The following is a 19,569-nucleotide window of genomic DNA, read 5'->3' as shown; positions in this document are numbered from 1 at the left end:
AGTTTGCTAAAGCATGACTAACCCTAACTTGTCCACGATCCACTTTTACAAAGGAGCATAATCTACCTTTATTGGCTAGCAGCTACAATGCTAGTATAAACTGAGCGATCCGGTCCAGGGGCTTGGATCATTGACATATTAACGAATACTTTTCTACTCCTGGGAAAATCGTCAAATATATATGTACAAGTCTAATCTACCAGGTATGCCATGTGGTACGTTTAGATTAGAAGATTTTTGAAAGTGGTCGACTGAGATGAGGAAAGAGATTCCAATGTTCCATGGGACCCAATGAATATCACATTTTCTTATCCAAAACCATCCAACTTTTAGCCTATGCTGGATTAGAAGTTTGTTCTTTCATACTAGACCCAATCTTACTAGGGTTCCATCGTAACAAGTTGAGCACAAATGATACCAATTGCTAATTATCCATGTATGGCAAAGTCACCAGCACAGCCATTTTGAGCCTATAAAAGGCAAGGCACCTGGACGGTACCATTAGCACCAAACCACAGCCAGCACCTTCGGGAAGATCTTCATCTGAGCATAAATAGCTTCTAAAGCGTTAGCAACTAACCAGAGCTCTCTCGAAGCTTCTAAAACCTGCGGACCAATCATCAGCGATCACGAATCGATGGACCAAGTCACGAAGCTGGTGTCGGAGCGGGCGGTTGTGGTGTTCACTTCGAGCAAATGCTCCATGTGCGACTCCGTGACGTTCCTCCTCAGCAACCTCGGCGTCCACGCCGCCGTGTACGAGCTGGACAAGGAACAGCTGGGCAGGGAGCTGGAGAGAGAGCTCGCCAGGAGGCTCGGCCGAGGCTCGCCCGTGGTGCCAGCGGTGTTCATCGGCGGGAGTCTCGTCGGCGGCATCAATAAGGTCATGGCGCTGCACCTGGCCGGCGAGCTAGTCCCCATGCTCATGAACGCCGGCGCGCTCTGGCTCTAGTGAAAGAAAACGTGCATGCTGCTCAAGAAGAAGAATTAAGCTAATAGTGGAAGGCCTGGTCTTTTATTATCCTGTGCCGGCTGCGTGGCAAGAAGAAGAAATTAAGCTAGTAGGGATGTTCTTGTTATTTAAGGTTTAGCCTCGCTCTGGGTTCAGTTTCTTGTGTTGCATTTGCTACGTAAGCATGCATGCAACTGTATTTTGGTATTATCAATCAACTTTTGTAGCCCCTGGATCAATGCATGATCAACCATGTCTAGCAACTCCCTTTCCTTGCAAATTTAACCACTCGACAATCTTCTTCTTCTCCGTCGATATTCATTTCTCCTGTCAACAATCTAAGATCATGAATCATCTTATTCTCCTTCAATTGATTCTTCTCCGATCGAGATGTATGGATGTACATCGTGCATACATTATATTCATGAATTAACAAAAATGTGCAAAAGTGCACAAACATTTGTTTGACTTCCTGATTTTGTGGGTCACTTTTTTTATTGTTGCATATTGCAGCCTCTCACTCCTTTCGAAGCATCTAATAATCTGGAAGTTAGTTTTGAAACCTACATTTCTGGAGGTGATAAAGAGGGAAAATAGTATTCTTACTGGACGTGTGTGTGACAACCTCACTAGATACAAAACATGAAGGGTGATGAGAGACAACATCGCAATACAGTGAGATCGTTGTTGGAGCAAGAACTAGTGAAGATAATTTCCAAATTTACTTGCTTGACAATAGCAGCCACCTATTTTAATTTGAGATTGGGAAATGTCATTCATTTTAGCTGACAAGATAATTGAACGTGATAATACCATATGCTTTTTACTTAGTTTTTTTTTGCAGGGGAAAGAGATTTCCATTAATTAGAACACAGGTTACATTCTAGAGATATAGTTGCAGCAACTTCCTCAGGAAAGCTTCTGAGCCAAAATTCAGTACGGCCCTGAACCCTAGCTAGCTTAGCCAACTCATCACCGCAGTATTGATCACATGGCTGATCTTGACTATTGTAGTATCTCTCTCCCTTAATAAATCACGAATTAAATTTGACTTTAAAGGCAAACATAGAGGTGTTTAGAGTTGTTTCCCTGATAAGCTTTACGGACTCTGCACAATCTGTCTCCACCGTAAGTCCCAGCTGTGTCCAATGCAGAGCTATGTGCAGTCCTTCTTCCACGGCCAGGAGTTCTGCTTCTGTCGCATCTCTGCAGTGCTGCAGCGAGCGACACACCGAGAAGAGAACCTTCCCTTGGGAGTCCCATAGGACCATGCCAATGCCAGCACTGTGCTCTGTAAAGGCTCCATCGACGTTCAGCTTCATCTCCCCCCAGCCTTAGCGGAATACATATGAGTTGAGACCTTTGTCGATCATCCTCCTTTGTTCTTGCTCGCTTAAACCCTCGTCCAGGATCCACCACCATTTTGCCTTTCGTAACATCTGCATTAGGAAAATACTTAATCATCATAAGGGAATTCAAATAGCTTACCAGGAACCGCCTCGATCCCTCAGTCGTGGGGCATGGTATGGCATGCGTCATTTCGTTGTGGGCGTGCCAGATGCGCCACAGCGTCATGAGGGTTGGAGCACTTTGCACATCCGGTATGGAGGCCAGAAGGTGAAGGAGCCACTCCCGACCATTATTCTTCAGTAACGCATCTTGCGGTAGTGGCCAGACTTAGACATGGTTTGCCATAGTGCTCTAGCATGTGCGCAGAGAATGAAGACATGGAAGGAGTCCTTATCTTCATTGCCACAGATTGTACACGTTCGCGTTGTAGGCATTCCCCTCATGACCATATTAACTTGCGTGGATATCGCATTCTTACATACCTTTTAGGTGAGGATTTTTCACTTTGGGTGGTACTTCCAGCTCGGTATCTCACCGTTAGGTCGAAAGCTGGTTGCACCATGGGCATGGAACTGCATGGTAGCGGCTAGAGCTAGGCGATAAGCGTTGCGGACAGTAAATGTTCCACGTTTCTCTGGATGCCATGCGATAAAGTCTTGCTCATTCTTTGGGGTGGTCTTTATTTTGATGATCTCCTCTATATCCTCCTGTTCAAAATAGAGGTGTAGGCTCTGTAGATTCCAAGACCCGCCAGGTTGAAGGAAATCAGCTACACAGTGGTACCGACATCGGCCTTGTGCAGAACGTGGCCGATGATTGGAATCTCTGGGGATCCACGGGTCTCGCCAGGCGCGGATTTGGGCACCATTGCCCACTCTCCAGATTACAAGTTGCTTCAAGAGCTCTAGTCCATATTGGATGGCATGCCATGTAGATGATCTGTTTCCTGTAAAAACACTATCAATCAACAAGCCATTTGGGAAGTATTTCGCTTTAAGAAGCTGGGCACAAAGAGTGTCCGGATATTGTATCAGTCGTCACGCTTGCCGTGCCAAGAGTGCCTGATTAAACAGGCGCATAACACGGAATCCTAATCCACCACAGTCCTTAGGCCTTAGCATGATGTTCCAGCCCACCTAGTGGGTCTTTCACTTCCCATTATCTGCTTCCCACCAGTATAGTCGAATCATTTTTGTCAATTCGTCAAAGAGGCCTAGAGGCAGTTGTGTACCTAGACCCACATGTCAGCCTTCCCTCGGCTGGTAGTACTACTTATAATCTGTACCCATTCACAGTAGATTTGAGTTCTAGCGAACACCAGTTTATTGTCGAAAGTTGGGATGATCAAGTCCTAGTTACAACGGCCCCATTGATGTCTCTGAAGGGTGTTTTTCCCTTTTGAGGTGGAGATAAGATAGCCACCTGCACCAGCTTCCCATTTACTTTCTGATTTTACTTGCATGGTGCGTGCAATCCTGCCCGTATCCGGCAATTGTATTGCAGAATATTGTCGAGCAACAAATTGTGAGCAACGGTGCTGCCCGAGCCTTAGCATGCATTGAAGCCATCTATGTCTCGCTCCATTTTGGTGGAAAAGTGTAATTTACAGTTTTCACGAGACTGAAGCTACACTTTTAAGAAATGAAGTTGGGACTTAAGAAAATCTCAATGAGTGAAAATTAGCAAAACAATGTTAATTCATGGTCCTTCGTGCAAGCTAAATGGGGTGTCACCCTTCTTCTCTGCCTTTGTGTCGTACCGCCGTTAACCTAGCTTATGCATATATAGGTTGAAGAGATTCCAAAACACAATGCATCTAAAAAGAGGTGTCATGCCATCCATATCGTGATATGACATGTCTGTTATTCTTCGATTTGAAGCATATGTACAAACAGTAGAAGTACAACTCGAATAACATCGAACTAAAATTTGCAACACGCAAGGAACAGTACGTGCCCCATAGGAAGGTGGGGAGCCAAGCTAAAAGTTGCTCAGTTTCCAACCTCTGAAATCCAAAATGAATCATGCACACATCTCCGTCGAGATGTGCCATATCGTCAAGGCATCATACCCTTTGGTTGCCAGGGAAAAACAAACATGTCAACAATATTCGGTTAAGGAATATTGATGCCGTGAGCAGGATCTCTACAGGTTAGCTTTTTTATGTTAAGGCTCATGGTCTTGGATCTCAAGAATGAAACCAAACAATAAGATTCTTATGCATTATGAAACGTGCAATGTACATGAACAGTTGTATGAAGAGAACACAAGAAAAAAAATGATATCTTGATCCTACGTGAATAAGTGTAAATTAAAATTGCAATGAAGACACCCTCTCTCTTGCTTCGGCCGCGCCTCGACATTCTCAAGAACCCTGAAGAACAAATCTCAAAAATCTTGAGTAACCTCAAATGTTACGACTAGCTGCATAAACTGCTCATTTCTTGCTGTATGTCGAGCGAATAAGACAGGGAAAACAAAAGAGCAAGATTAGAAAACCACTAACCACAATAGAATTTCTCCAATTTCTCCATTTTTTTCTGTAAAGGGAATATATTAATATCAAAAAGATACCAATTACACCCAGTCTCTGCAACAACGCACCACCCTAATGGCACTACGGATGCACACAGCCAAAAAAAAGGAAATGAAAACTAAGAAACAAAAGTCCCGCTACAGTATCTCGGGCCTAATAACAACAATACATCCACCGCCAAGACAACACCTGAAATACATACTCTCAAAAAACGACGCCTCCAAGAAGAAAACAGTGCTCTAACACCATCGTCGCCCGATCAAAGATCTTAGGTTTTCACAATTTCACCCTGAAGATAGTCCCCGCTCTCAAAACAATGCCTCCAACAAGGTCATTGCCAGGCACAACCAGTTAAGGCCAGACCTTGGGTTTTTCACTCCGAAAGGTAGGACTCTGAACTTCACCTCTGTTGTCGCCCCCATTTTCATACCGCTGCTGTGAAGCCCGGAACACCAAGCAAATCCCTCAACAGCGCGGAGATTTGAACCTCCCTTAGCTAGTCCTCCCCTCCGGCCTTCATGAAATTCTCTTCTTCCGACTTTCATCATGGATCCATAGTCACTTGATGTCAACACAGAGAAAGAGCTCCGCGCCACTCCCTCTAGAACCAATCGGTCAGAATAAAAGCATGGGTGCGCACGACCGAATACCACCGAACCAGCAAACTCCAGGCAAAAAGCACTGTTACATTCGCCGGCAGGCCTTCCGGAACTCAACACACTGGCTAGATCACGAGTCCAGGCCTCCTGTAGGCCTTCCTCTTCACGCAAGAGAGGCCCTAGGACCGCCGCCTTTATTCAGGTCGGACCCCCACGTCGGCGACCACTCCAACCCTCCACGGGCGACACCGTCGCCGGCTTCCATGCTTCTCCATCACAGCCGCCGGAACGCGGTGATAGATCGATAGATCCACCACCACCAACCGCAGGTCGACCCTCTCTGGCGAAGAAGAGGGCCACCTCCACCGTCATAACCAAGGCTGCTGCCCCGGGCGACCTCATGTCGCGGAAGAAGCCCGAGATCACCTCCACTAACCGGCGAGAGGCGGGGTGGGGGGAGGGGATGGCACAGGCCATGGGCCTGGCCGCCGCCCACCACCAGCCCCTGCCGGTGTGCTGTGGGGGAGAGCCTACGGGAGGAGGGGTCCGCAGCGCTGAGCCGCCCATCACCCGCGCGGGCCGATCCGCCGTATGCGTCGAGGAGGAGATCACGTCCGCCGGCCCCCACGTCGACGAGGAAGGGCCCACGCCGCCGCCACGCCCCGTGGGTCTTTGCCCTGGCAGCACTATCGGTGGCGGCGGTTAGGGTTGGGGTGGGGTGTGTGCATCAACTGTCGAGCGATAGTACCATGCAGGAATTAGTACCAGTCCTCTCTCCAATTTCTCCGTTACATTAGCAAGAGAGGCTCAAGCGTTGTATGAGAAGTCCACTGTGACCAAGAGCCAAAAATGCAATAGGGTCGCCGGTATCAGCCACGTTGGCAACAAATACATCGCGAGACTCTTGTTCGGTTCGAAACATGCAGTAGAAAGCTTTGCGGGTTAAATTAATTAATTGAGAAGTAAAAAAATTTAAATAAATACAGGCATGTACAAGATAGGATAAAAAAAATCTAAAACCATACTCAACCCAAAAAAAAGTGCCAACACCAAAATGTGGGACACTACATTGCTACTTAATCAATTAAAATATTTTTCTGACAGGCATGTGTGAAGCCAAAATCCTGGTGTGGAACCATCGCGGAACAGCGAGGGTGCCCCAACGAGAAGACGGAGAGCCAGGCCCCTCAAAGTAGAGATATCCGTGACAAGATGCAATGCCCTCCGAAAAGACGAGGATCGAATCATCCATCAAGTCAAAGCTCTATCCAAAGATCAACTGGCCGGCCGGCCACCGTACCGCGGCCATGCTGGCGAGCATCCCATGGGCAAACGGAAGGTCAACACGTAGCTAGACGTCCGGGGAGATGAACGAAACCCACGGTGCTGTGCTGGCATGCACGCGTACTCTCCAAAGATGCGGATGCCTGCAGCGTCATGTCAACTCTGCGTATCTCGTCGTCAGCATCTATATCGCATCGACCATCGTAGAGCTGGCCAAGTGTACACTATACACGACAGTACTGCACATGCATTATTCGCGCCGTCAGCTAGACCGCGGCATCGATGGGCCCCAGCTCTATTTCACAGCCGTTGAGTTACACACGTCTTAATCTGATCCGGCAGGTCTTGGTCGGCACACGCAAAAGCACAAAAGAAAATGCGATATATTCGGCTGAGGAAGATCGATGGGGCGAGCTTGATATTCCCAATAAGGCGGCAAAGGTAAGATAGACGTGCATTGGTTTAATTTGTGTCCAGCTGAAAGATTTCAGAGCTCCATCACGCCTTGCATCATGCCTTAAACTTTGTGACATGAGGTAGCGAGGTATGCATGCATGGTCTTGACTGGATCGGTAGGGTGACACGTCTAGGAGTGGTAGGGTGGGAGGAGGGGATCGGAATGGCAAGGTCGTTAGGGTTAGAGGGATTTAATGCTAGTGAGTTTTGCCAAGGTTTGGGATTTGATCAACCAGTTTGGCTGGCAGCCTGTTAGTAGAAGCTTGTGCTGATTTAGGGCAAGTGCACTGCGAAGCTCTTGCACAGGCGTTTAAAAAGTCAAATCCTGGCCATGCGGAACGTCGGTAGCTACAGCCAGTTTTCTGTATGTATTTCTTAAGCGCATGACTCTTTCCTTTGCATCGATGCCAAAAAAAAAAAAAGTTGGGATTGCTCTCCTAACTGCTCAAACTGCTGGGATTAATTTCCTAGCGCCTGAAATTAAACGCCGCGTTGTACATGGCCTTACAGTATCATTTGTAGCTTTGTAGCTTACGGTGTTGGTCTTTTTCTATATTTGAATGGTTGATTCATGTATCGATTCCGAATGGCCCATGATTTGTAAATGTTTGAACGAAGTAATAAGTCTAATGAGAGGCCTATGCATCAATTGATGTAGAGGCTAGGGGTATGTCCCCTTTTCGAAGAAAATTGCCTACATTGGATAAGAGATTTCGGTTCAGTAATAATTACAAGGTGTCACACTCCGTAAAGTGCATAACAAAACCGTAATTAGTATGGTCACAGATTTATGTACTCCTAAAACACTACTCCAGAATGTCATGCATGCATGGCTATAAGAGAAGAAACACTGGTCAATTGGTTTTATGCCACTCTCTGTTCCACCGATTGCACATATGCCATTACAAAAACTGGACTTGAGGATATGCCACTCTAATTGTCCAATATCTCCACCTATGCCATTTTTTCACCAAGATGTGTATTATATACTGTACGTACGATACCCTATAAGAACATTTTTTTAGCCGGGTTGTCAATTCGCGAACCCAGACACACCCGCTCGTCACATCCCATACCTGCGCCACAGATGAATCCTATAAGGAGAGCTCTGGCCGGTGCGCGCCCCGGAGCCGCGCCGCTGACCTGCGCACGGAGCCCCGCCGCCGACCTGCGCCCGGAGCCGCGCCGCCGACCCGCGCCCAGCGCTGCTGTTGTGCGGGGCGACGCCGCTCGCCCCAAAGCCTCGGCCGACCCAATCCCAGCGCTGCTGCTGTGTGGGCGTTGTGGCTCACCTCCTGCGCTCGCCCACCGCTCGACCGTGTGCAACATGAGTTCGGCCCCGACTGCCGGTACCAGTGAGTATAAAGCATCTCTCCAACCTGTGCTTGAATGTACACATAGTTGTACATTCTTTAATTTTGGTTTTCCCATGGTTTATAGGCTCGAATTGAAGAATACAAAGAACCGACTGGTAGGAAATTATATGTGAAGGGAAAAACAATTAGGTGGAATGTGAACTTAGTCCGGAGTTGAGAGTTGGCACGGATCAGAGTATCACCATGTGGTATTTTAACATGATAATGGCTCAAGATGTTAAGCTAGCTCAAACGGATTAATTTCATTGTTCTGAAACTTCAGACCCTATGCTTAACAATGCTGATGATTATGTCCCTGAGCCACCAATTCCTGATAATGATGTGCTTCTGATGGGTCTCCAAGTTTGTCTTCTAACTCCTAGTAAAAATGCAGCATCTTATTCAACCTCGCGACTAAAACAATCTGCTCAAGTGGTTCCATCTACCTCAACTATAGAAACTGGTCCATTTGACATAGTTGAGGGGTATGTAGGAGTAGATGATGAGAACATGTATGATGTCCATGTGGATGTGGATGTCTCGGCAACATGTGTGGAGAAGGGCAGCGTCATTCAGGCGGAAGAGGATGATGGTGATGTGTTTGCCCACCATGAAGAGGAAGAAGTGGCTGACATTGACCCTGCTGGGTATAGTGTGGTGCACGACCCCGGAACCCAGACATCAGAGTTGGGGCTCTTTTTTCCGACATTGTAGCTTGCAGAAAAGCTATAAGGCAGCGAGCTATCATTGTTGGGTTTAAGTTGGATAAAATCAAAACGGACACCACTAGGTTTATTGCTCAGTGTGCACATGAGACATGTAAATGGCGCATCCATGCATCGGTACTGCCGGATGGTAAAACGGTCATGGTATGGGTTGCTTTCATGTCTGCTATTTATTTGCAAGATTGCTTTGTTGCACTTCACTTATGTAGCTATTTTCTCATTTGCAGATAAAAACACTTCCCTTTGAGCATAATTGTCCAACACAACAGTTGTCAAATTGCACAATGGCTTCACGGGATGAATTGCTAATAGGATTGGGGATTGGGTGAAGAAAAATCCTGGTGTTGGTGCGAAAGATGCTAGAGCAAAGCTGCAAGATGAGTACAACAAAACTTCGTATGGTATGAAAGTAGCACTTGATCAAATGAATGGTAGTTATGAAGATAGTTTTCCATTGCTTTTTAGTTGGAAAGCTGAGATAGAACAAAAAAAAAGCCTCAGGGAGCATTGTAGAGATAGAGCTGCTGAAAATGGGAATAAATATCACTTCAACAGAATGCTTGTTGCATTCAAACCTTGCATCGATGGTTTCCTAGATGGTTGTAGGCCTTATGTTGGTGTGGACTCAACGGCACTATTGAAATTTTAAGGGCTAATTAGCTTCAGCAACTGCTGTAGATGGGCACAACTGATTATATTATGTAGCCTTTGCTATTTTTTACTCTGAAACTAATGACAATTGGGAATGGTTCATAAAACAGTTGCATCGAGCTATAGGTTCCCCACATGGGCTTGTTATTTCCAGTGATGCATGCAAAGGATTAGAAACATCCATTAACCTTGTGTTCCCTAAGTGTGAAAACCGAGAGTGCATGAGGCATTTGTATGCAAATTTCATAAGGAAGTTCCATGGTAAAGTGTATACGGATAACATGTACCCAGCTGCAAGGGCATTCTCAGAGCGTAAGTTCATGCATCATATGAACATAATTAAAGAAGGAAATCCGGCAGCTATTGAATATCTCGATATGTATCACCATTGGTTGTGGTACATATGTTGTTTTGGAGAGGCTAGCAAGGTTGAATGTTTGACAAACAACATATCTGAGAGTTTTAGCAAGCAAATAAAAGAATTAAAAGGCCTCAATGTTTGCAACCTTTTTGATAGAATTAGGGAGCTTGTCACGGAGAAGTTTTGTGTTAGAAGACAGATTAGTGAAGGACTAAAGAGTAGAATTCTTCCTCATGTCAATAAGACCTCTGAAAACTTCAGTCTAACTTTGACCATAAGTATAGCATATGAAATACAAACTATACCATTTCATTCATATTTAAAAATAATCAATGGTATAATTTTTACACAAATAAATTATATTTGATTATTTAGTTAATTTTATGATCGAAGTTAGGCTGAAACATCGAGGAAGCCTTTTAATCTCATATGGAGGGAGTACTCATATAATAGAGTTAGCTATAAGTTAATTATTTCGATAGTACCTTTTGTCTCTTTCTCGTTCTTCTAATCTAACGTTTTACCTAGGAGTACGCTTAAGGTCCTTGCATAAGAATTTACCTTTTTTCTGTCTTACCTTCAATTAGAAAAAATATAGGCAGGCTTATAACCTACTACTTCATCCATCCCAAAATGTAAAGCGTTTTGCATGATCTTTGATACATAATAAATTATATAGTTATAAATTGTATCCCTGAGTTTTTCTTGGGAGATTGTTTTATTTCAAACATGTTTATACTAATTCTATATATAAATGTTGACTAACGAAAATTAAGGACTCCTTGCGTTTTTGGATAGAGGGAGTATTGTACTTGCTCTATGTTTATTTTATTAAAAAGCATATAGAAGGTTTTGTCATACGATTTCACAAAAAGTCAACTGATGAGCAAAGATTCCAATGTTCCATGGGCCCTCATGAAGACCAACGGCATATTTTCTTACCCAAAACCATCCAACCTTTTTGCAATGTGCTGGAGGACTTCAATTACAAATATGTTCTTTTACAAAGGAACAAAATCTATCTATGTTCTCACGAATTTCAGAACCATTGTTGCCACTGTTCCACCTTTGTGGGTTCGCTCCATAGCCGAACCTATTGCCATTCTGATGAGCACCTCTCTGATAATTCATGTGCCCACGGCCCCAAATGTCTTCATTGTATCCTTGGTCATTATTCATGCCGGTAGCACCACTAGGCTCCCCATGACGAAATTACGCCCAAAAACTTGCCCTGCCCGGCCTCCACCAAAGCCCTAGCTATTGCCGAACCCTTGGTCACCATGTCCTCCTCTCTGACCATAAGCACCACCACGATCGTGCCCAGCATTGGCTCCACGGCCGTTGGCACCCCCAAAACCAGCACGGCCATGGTTGAAGCCACCACGGCCATGGTTGAAGCCACCCCGACCAGGATTGAAATTGTAACCATCATCGCCGTTCATCGTGGAAACAAGTTGCCGCCGTTGCACAGCTGGCACCCCCTCCTCGATGTGTTTCCACGCAACGCCAAACAGATGGCGGAAAGCATGTCTAGCGACGGCTCCTCCAACCCTAACCTGATGAAGTGGACGATCGATATTGGATCGAAATTTGGATGTGACTATGCTAGATCGGTGCGACATATTATTTTGGCCCCAACGAGCCCGAACCAAACTTCACTCAGCCCAACTTCTGACCGGGCCCATATCACATGAATTTGAAATCTCCAAAAATTTTGGGTCGAGGATCTTCGTGTTGATCGCCGACGACCAATGTCGCCAGTGAATCACTTCCACCCTTCCGAACCATCGTCCATGAAAATTGAAGGTTCCAAAACTGGTTTGTTTTTTATCTTTGGCAGTGACTGGCCCAACAGCCGTGAGAAGGGCGTTGGCATACCTTCGTCCTCGAACTGGATCACGTCGATCGGCGCCTCCCTCTGAGCATGTTGCCGATTACGCCTCTTGAGTGCCAGCCGCACCAGCTCAGATGGTCTCTCCGAGATATCTCTTTCACTCACCGAGAGGGGAGTCTGCCAGAGATACCTCCAGGGATCGTGAGCACCGGCCGACAACACTTCCTCCGCATCTCCATCTTCCTCCTCATCGGACAATTGCAATGCCCAGAAACAACCTCCGAGAGGATGCTCCGGTGAGCAGGCATCATCCCTCCCCATCGGGCTCGTCGCTGGCGACCGTGGTGCAGGATCGCCACTCACGTCGCCCATCGCCAGCCTAACGGTCATATCTTCAAGCTTTCGATACATAGCAACCTAATCCTTCAACCATGAGATCGTGTTAATCACTTACACCGGATGGATGCTTTGATGACATCAAACGCCACTTCGTAATGGGTGGTTATAAAGGTGACATTAAGTGTTTTGAAATTATAAGTTGAAGCGCATGGATCAAGAGTGGGATTTGTCCATCTTGATGACGGATAGATATACTCTGGACCCTCTCGGTGGAATGTCATCCAATTAGCTTGCAAGCATGTGACTAGGTCACAAGGTATGACATATCACGGTACGAGTAAAGAGTACTTACCGGTAACGAGGTTGAACTAGGAATAGAGATACCGATGATCGAACGTCGCATAAGTAAAGTATCACGCGACAAAGAGAATCGCTATCGTATCTTATTGGTTCTTTCGATCAAGAAGTTATCGTTAAATATGTGGAAGCCATTATGGATCTCCAGGTCCTGCTATTGGTTATTGATCTGAGAGGTGTCTCGATCATGTCTGCATAGTTCACGAACCGTAGGGTGACACACTTAAGGTTCGATGTTACCCTAGGAGGTTTGGCCGGCCTGGGCCTTGAAGGCTGGTCCACCTGGCCCATTAGGGATGGGCTGCACCTCCTCGACTCAGGTGGCCCCTCCCAGGGTCGTGGGCCCACTGGTGGCCTCTTCGGAACCTTCTAGAAACCCTCCGGTCAAACACCGGAAAATTCCCAAAGTTTTCCAAACCCCGGAAAATGACTTTCCTTATATGAACCTTATTCTCCAGACCATTTCGAACCTCCTCGTGATGTCCTGGATCCCATCCAAGACTCCGAACAATATTCGGTCTCCATCTCATATTCCATATCTACTAAACATTTAGGGAAGACCCTAAAAAGGGGGAAGACTTGGGGGGAATAAAACTTCCACCCCCTCCCCATGCGCTGGCCCTAGATGGGAGAGGGCCAAAGGGGGTAACCCTGGCTGCACCCTCCCTCTATAGGGAGGAGAGGGTGGCTGGCCACTTCCCCCTTCCTCCAACCCTAGCCGCCACCTCTCCTCACTCCCGCTATATCCTGCTTCGGCTTAGGCGAAGCCCTGCAGGAATTTATCCACCACCACCACGTCGTCATGCTGCTGGGATTCCGAGGGGATCTACTACCTCCGTTTCCCACTGGAACGGGGAGAGGAAGTACATCATTGACCGTACGTGTGACCGAGTACGGAAGTGCTGCCGGATTGCGGCACCGGAATGATCGTCTTCATCAACCACAAGATCTGATCTCGTTAAGGCTTTGGATCTTCGAGGGTTAGTCTCCCATCTATCTTGTTGCTCCGATCTCATAGATTAGATCTTGGCTTTTCCAAAGATTAGATCTTGGTTTTATTTGTTCTTGTGGTAGAATTTTTTTGTTTACATGAAACAAACCCTACAGTGGTATCAGAGCCAGGTCTATGCATAGATCTGTTGCACGAGTACAACAGAATGGTTTCGTGGGTTTTGATGCTCTTGTTGTCATTTTATTTTCGTGTACTTTGCATCGTGCGGGTTGGTAGGATGAAGCGGCTCGGTCTAACCTTACATGACCGCTTTCATGGTACTTGCTCCATGCTTGACATGCAACTTGTATTGCATAAGTGGCTTCGCGGGTGTCTGTCGCTCTTACCATAGTTAAGATCCAATTTACAATCTGCACTTGACAACACTTGTATCAGTGTTGTGGTTCTTGTTCATAGGTAGATCAGATCTTACTCGAAAGCCCCAAACCACGTAAAATATGCAAACAATATTAGAGGCGTCTAACTTGTTTTTACAGGGGCATGTGATATGATATGGCCATGATGTGATTGTGATTATATGTGATGTATGATATGATCATTATTGTATTATGGCAACCGGCAGGAGCCTAATGGTTGTCTTTAAATTTCTTAAGACAGGTGTGTCTATTCATCATGTAATGGCTTTATTCCAAGTAGTTATTATAGTTGTTATTAGTGATGGACAACCATGAAGCGGCGCCACTGACCTTGACACCCTGTTGGTGATGATGGAGATCATGTCCGTGCTTTGGAGATGGAGATCAAAAGCACAAGAAGAAAGGTCATGTCATATCACATATTATGAATTACATGTGATGTTAATCCTTTATGCATCTTATATTGCTTAGATCGCCACGGTAGCACTATAAGATGATCCCTCTCATTAAATATCAAGATAATAAATGTTCGAGCTTAGTATGCATTGATACGTCTCCAACGTATCGATAATTTCTTATGTTCCATGCCACTTTATTGATGATACCTACATGTTTTATGCATACTTTATATCATATTTATGCATTTTCCGGCACTAACCTATTAACAAGATGTCGAAGAGCCAGTTGCTGTTTTCTGCTATTTTTGGTTTCAGAAATCCTAGTAAGGAAATATTCTCGGAATTGGATGAAATCAACGCCCATGATCTTATTTTTCCACGAAGCTTCCAGAAGTCCGGAGAGGAAACGAAGTGGGGCGACGAGGCAGCGACATGCCAGGGCGGCGCGGCCCAGGAGGGGCCCACGCGGCCCTAGCGTGTGGGTCCCTCGTGTCGCCCCTGACCTACCCTTCCGCCTATTTAAGCCTTCATCGATAATAACCCAGTACCGAGAGCCACGATACGGAAAACCTTCCAGAGACGCCGCCGCCAATCCCATCTCGGGGGATTCAGGAGATCGCCTCCGGCACCCTGCCGAAGAGGGGAATCATCTCCCGGAGGACTCTTCAGCGCCATGGTCGCCTCTGGAGTGATGAGTGAGTAGTTCACCCCTGGACTATGGGTCCATAGCAGTAGCTAGATGGGCATCTTCTCCTAATTGTGCTATCATTGTTGGATCTTGTGAGCTGCCTAACATGATCAAGATCATCTATCTGTAATGCTACATGTTGTGTTTGTTGGGATCCGATGAATAAGTGAATGCTATGTTATGTTTATTATCAATATCATCTATGTGTTGTTTATGATCTTGCATGCTCTCCGTTGCTAGTAGAGGCTCTGGCCAAGTTTTTGCTTGTAACTCCAAGAGGGAGTATTTATGCTCGATAGTGGGTTCATGTCTCCATTAAATCTAGGGGAGTGACAGAAACCTCTAAGGTTGTGGATGTGCTGTTGCCACTAGGGATAAAACATCAATGCTATGTCTAAGGATATATTCGTTGATTACATTACGCACATACTTAATGCAATTGTCTGTTGTTTACAACTTAATACTGGAGGGGGTTCGGATGATAACCTGAAGGTGGACTTTTTAGGCATAGATGCATGCTGGATAGCGGTCTATGTACTTTGTCGTAATGCCCAATTAAATCTCACAATACTCATCATAACATGTATGTGCATGGTCATGCCCTCTTTATTTGTCAATTGCCCAACTGTAATTTGTTCACCCAACATGCTTATTCTTATGGGAGAGACGCCTCTAGTGAACTGTGGACCCCGGTCCATTCTTAACATCAAATACAATCTACTGCAATACTCGTTCTACTGTTTTCTGCAAACAATCATCATCCACACTATACATCTAATCCTTTGTTGCAGCAAGCCGGTGAGATTGACAACCTCACTGTTACGTTGGGGCAAAGTACTTTGGTTGTGTTGTGCAGGTTCCACGTCGGCGCCGGAATCCCTGGTGTTGCGCCGCACTACACTCCGCCGCCATCAACCTTCAACGTGCTTCTTGACTCCTACTGGTTCGATAAACCTTGCTTTCTTAATGTTGTACGCATCACACCTTCCACTTGGGGTTCCCAACGGTCGCGTGATGTACGCGTGTCAAGCTAAATTTCTGGCGCCGTTGCCGGGGAGATCAAGACACGCTGCAAGGGGAGTCTCCACCTCCAATCTCTTTACTTTGTTTTTGTCTTGCTTTATTTTATTTACTACTTTGTTTGCTGCATTATATCAAAATACAAAAAAATTAGTTGCTAGTTTTATTTTACTTGCTATCTTGTTTGCTATATTAAAAACACAAAAAAATTAGTTACTTGCATTTACTCTATCTAGTTTGCTTTATTTACTGTTGCTAAAATGGGTACTCCTAAAAATACTAAGTTGTGTGACTTCACAACCACAAATAATAATGATTTCTTATGCACACCTATTGCTCCACCTGCTACTACAGCGGAATTCTTTGAAATTAAACCTGCTTTACTAAATCTTGTTATGAGAGAGCAATTTTATGGTGTTAGTTCTGATGATGCTGCTGCCCATCTTAATAATTTTGTTGAATTATGTGAAATGCAAAAGTATAAGGATGTAGATGGTGACATTATAAAATTAAAATTGTTTCTTTCTCATTAAGAGGAAGAGCTAAAGATTGGTTGCTATCTCTGCCTAAGAATAGTATTGATTCATGGACTAAATGCAAGGATGCTTTTATTGGTAGATATTATCCTCCTGCTAAAATTATATCTTTGAGAAGTAGCATAATGAATTTTAAACAATTGGATAATGAGCATGTTGCCCAAGCATGGGAAAGAATGAAATCTTTGGTTAAAAATTGCCCAACCCATGGACTGACTACTTAGATGATCATCCAAACCTTTTATGCAGGACTGAATTTTTCTTCGCGGAACCTATTGGATTCAGCTGCTGGAGGTACCTTTATGTCCATCACTCTAGGCGGCGCAACAAAGCTTCTTGATAATATGATGATTAATTACTCTGAATGGCACACGGAAAGAGCTCCACAAGGTAAGAAGGTAAATTCTGTCGAAGAAACCTCTTCCTTGAGTGATAAGATTGATGATATTATGTCTATGCTTGTGAATGGTAGGACAAATGTTGATCCTAATAATGTTCCGTTAGCTTCATTGGTTGCTCAAGAAGAACATGTTGATGTGAACTTCATTAAAAATAACAATTACAATAATTCTAGGCCATATCCCGCTAATGGTAATTCTTATGGTAGATATGTTTCACCTAATGAGGAAAAGATGTTAGAAATTGAAAGATCTATTAAGAGCTTTATGCAATCCCAATATGAGCAAAATAAATTGTTTACTAAAACTATGAATGAACAATCTACCTTGTTGAAAAATATAGGAAATCAACTTGAAAATCTAAATATGGAGATCTCTGGGTTGCAAACTAAACTTGCAAATGCTGAAAACCGAATCTCATACATGTCTGCGTCACAATCTTCCTTAATTAATAAAATGGCTGCTAAACCTGAGGATATTGATAATAAAATTGTTACTACAGCAAACGCCATCCAAGTTAGAATTAATGAGAATATAAGATTGATGGCCGAATTGCGTGCTAGGTGGGAAAAAGAAGAAAATGCTAAAGAAGATAATATAGCTAAAGTTTGGACTATTACCACCACTAGTAATGCTAATGATCCACATGTTGCTGCACCTCCTACTATTAATGGTAAAATAATTGGTGTTGGCAATGTTTCCACTTCTAATGCAAAGCGTGAAAAACTGCCTGAAACTGCTAAAAGCTACTTAAATCACTGTGATAAAACTGCTGAAATTTTTTCCAACATTGGGGACAATGACCCCATTGCTTTAGATTATAATGGTTTGGATTTTGATGATTGTCACATCTCTGAAGTTATAAAGTTCTTACAAAAACTTGCTAAGAGTCCTAATGCTAGTGCGATAAATTTGGCTTTCACAAAACATATTACAAATGCTCTCATAAAAGCTAGAGAAGAGAAATTAAATCGTGAATCTTCTATTCCTAGGAAGTTAGAGGATGGTTGGGAGCCCATCATTAAGATGAAGGTCAATGACTTTGATTGTAATGCTTTATGTGATCTTGGTGCAAGTATTTCCGTTATGCCTAGAAAAATCTATAATATGCTTGACTTGCCACCATTGAAAAATTGTTATTTGGATGTTAATCTTGCTGATAATTCTACAAAGAAACCTTTGGGGAGAGTTGATAATGTTCATATTACGATTAACAATAATCTTGTCCCCGTTAATTTTGTTGTCTTGGATATTGAATGCAATGCATCTTGTCCCATTATATTGGGAAGACCTTTTCTTCGAACTGTTGGTGCTATTATTGATATGAAGGAAGGTAATATTAAATATCAATTTCCTCTCAAGAAAGGTATGGAACACTTCCCTAGAAATAGAATGAAGTTACCTTTTGATTCTATCATTAGAACAAATTATGATGTTGATGCTTCATCTCTTGATAATACTTGATATACACTTTATGCGCCTAGCTGAAAGGCGTTAAAGAAAAGCGCTTGTGGGTGACAACCCATGATTTTACTACTGCACTTTTGTTTTATATTTGAGTCTTGGAAGTTATTACTACTTTAGCAACCTCTCCTTATCTTAGTTTTGTTACATTGTTGTGCCAAGTAAAGTCTTTGATAGTAAGGTTCATACTAGATTTGGATTACTGCGCAGAAACAGATTTCTTGCTGTCACGAATCTGGGCCTAATACTCTGTAGGTAACTCAGAAAATTATGCCAATTTACGCGAGTGATCCTCAGATATGTTTGCAACTTTCATTCAATTTTAGCATTTTCATTTGAGCAAGTCTGGTGCCTCTTAGAAATTCGTCTTTACGGACTGTTCTGTTTTGACAGATTCTGCCTTTTATTTCGCATTGCCTGTTTTGCTATGCTTGATGGATTTTTCTATTTCATTAACTTTTAGTAGCTTTGTGCAATGTCCAGAAGTGTTAAGAATGATTATGTCACCTCTGAACATGTGAATTTTGATTGTGCACTAACCCTCTAATGAGTTGTTTTGAGTTTGGTGTGGAGGAAGTTTTCAAGGATCAAGAGAGGAGGATGATACAATATGATCAAGGAGAGTGAAAGCTCTAAGCTTGGGGATGCCCCGGTGGTTCACCCCTGCATATTTCAAGAAGACTCAAGCGTCTAAGCTTGGGGATGCCCAAGGCATCCCTTTCTTCATCGACAACATTATCAGGTTCCTCTAGTGAAACTATATTTTTATTCCGTCACATCTTATGTACTTTGCTTGGAGCGTCTGTTTGTTTTTGTTTTTGTTTTGTTTGAATAAAATGGATCCTAGCATTCATTGTGTGGGAGAGAGACACGCTCCGCTGTTGCATATGGACAAATA

The 19,569-nt window shown here is 44.1% G+C and overlaps 1 protein-coding gene across 1 annotated transcript; it reads left to right on the top strand.

Moving 5' to 3' along the window:
* Positions 1-509: 509 nt before the first annotated feature.
* On the top strand, positions 510-1,202 carry LOC127348744 (glutaredoxin-C13). The gene has a single exon (XM_051374664.2). The coding sequence runs from the start codon at positions 638-640 to the stop codon at positions 950-952; it is 315 nt and encodes a 104-aa protein (XP_051230624.1). The 5' UTR covers positions 510-637; the 3' UTR covers positions 953-1,202.
* The last annotated feature ends 18,367 nt before the right edge of the window (positions 1,203-19,569 follow it).

Source organism: Lolium perenne, chromosome 4 (assembly GCF_019359855.2).
Source record: "Lolium perenne isolate Kyuss_39 chromosome 4, Kyuss_2.0, whole genome shotgun sequence".
In the NCBI taxonomy this organism is placed as follows: domain Eukaryota; kingdom Viridiplantae; phylum Streptophyta; class Magnoliopsida; order Poales; family Poaceae; genus Lolium; species Lolium perenne.
This window is presented reverse-complemented; position numbering and strand designations above follow the sequence as displayed.

Coding starts and splice junctions, on each gene's coding strand:
- LOC127348744 (XM_051374664.2), top strand. CDS start 638: ATGGACCAAGTCACGAAGCTGGTGTCGGAGCGGGCGGTTGTGGTGTTC.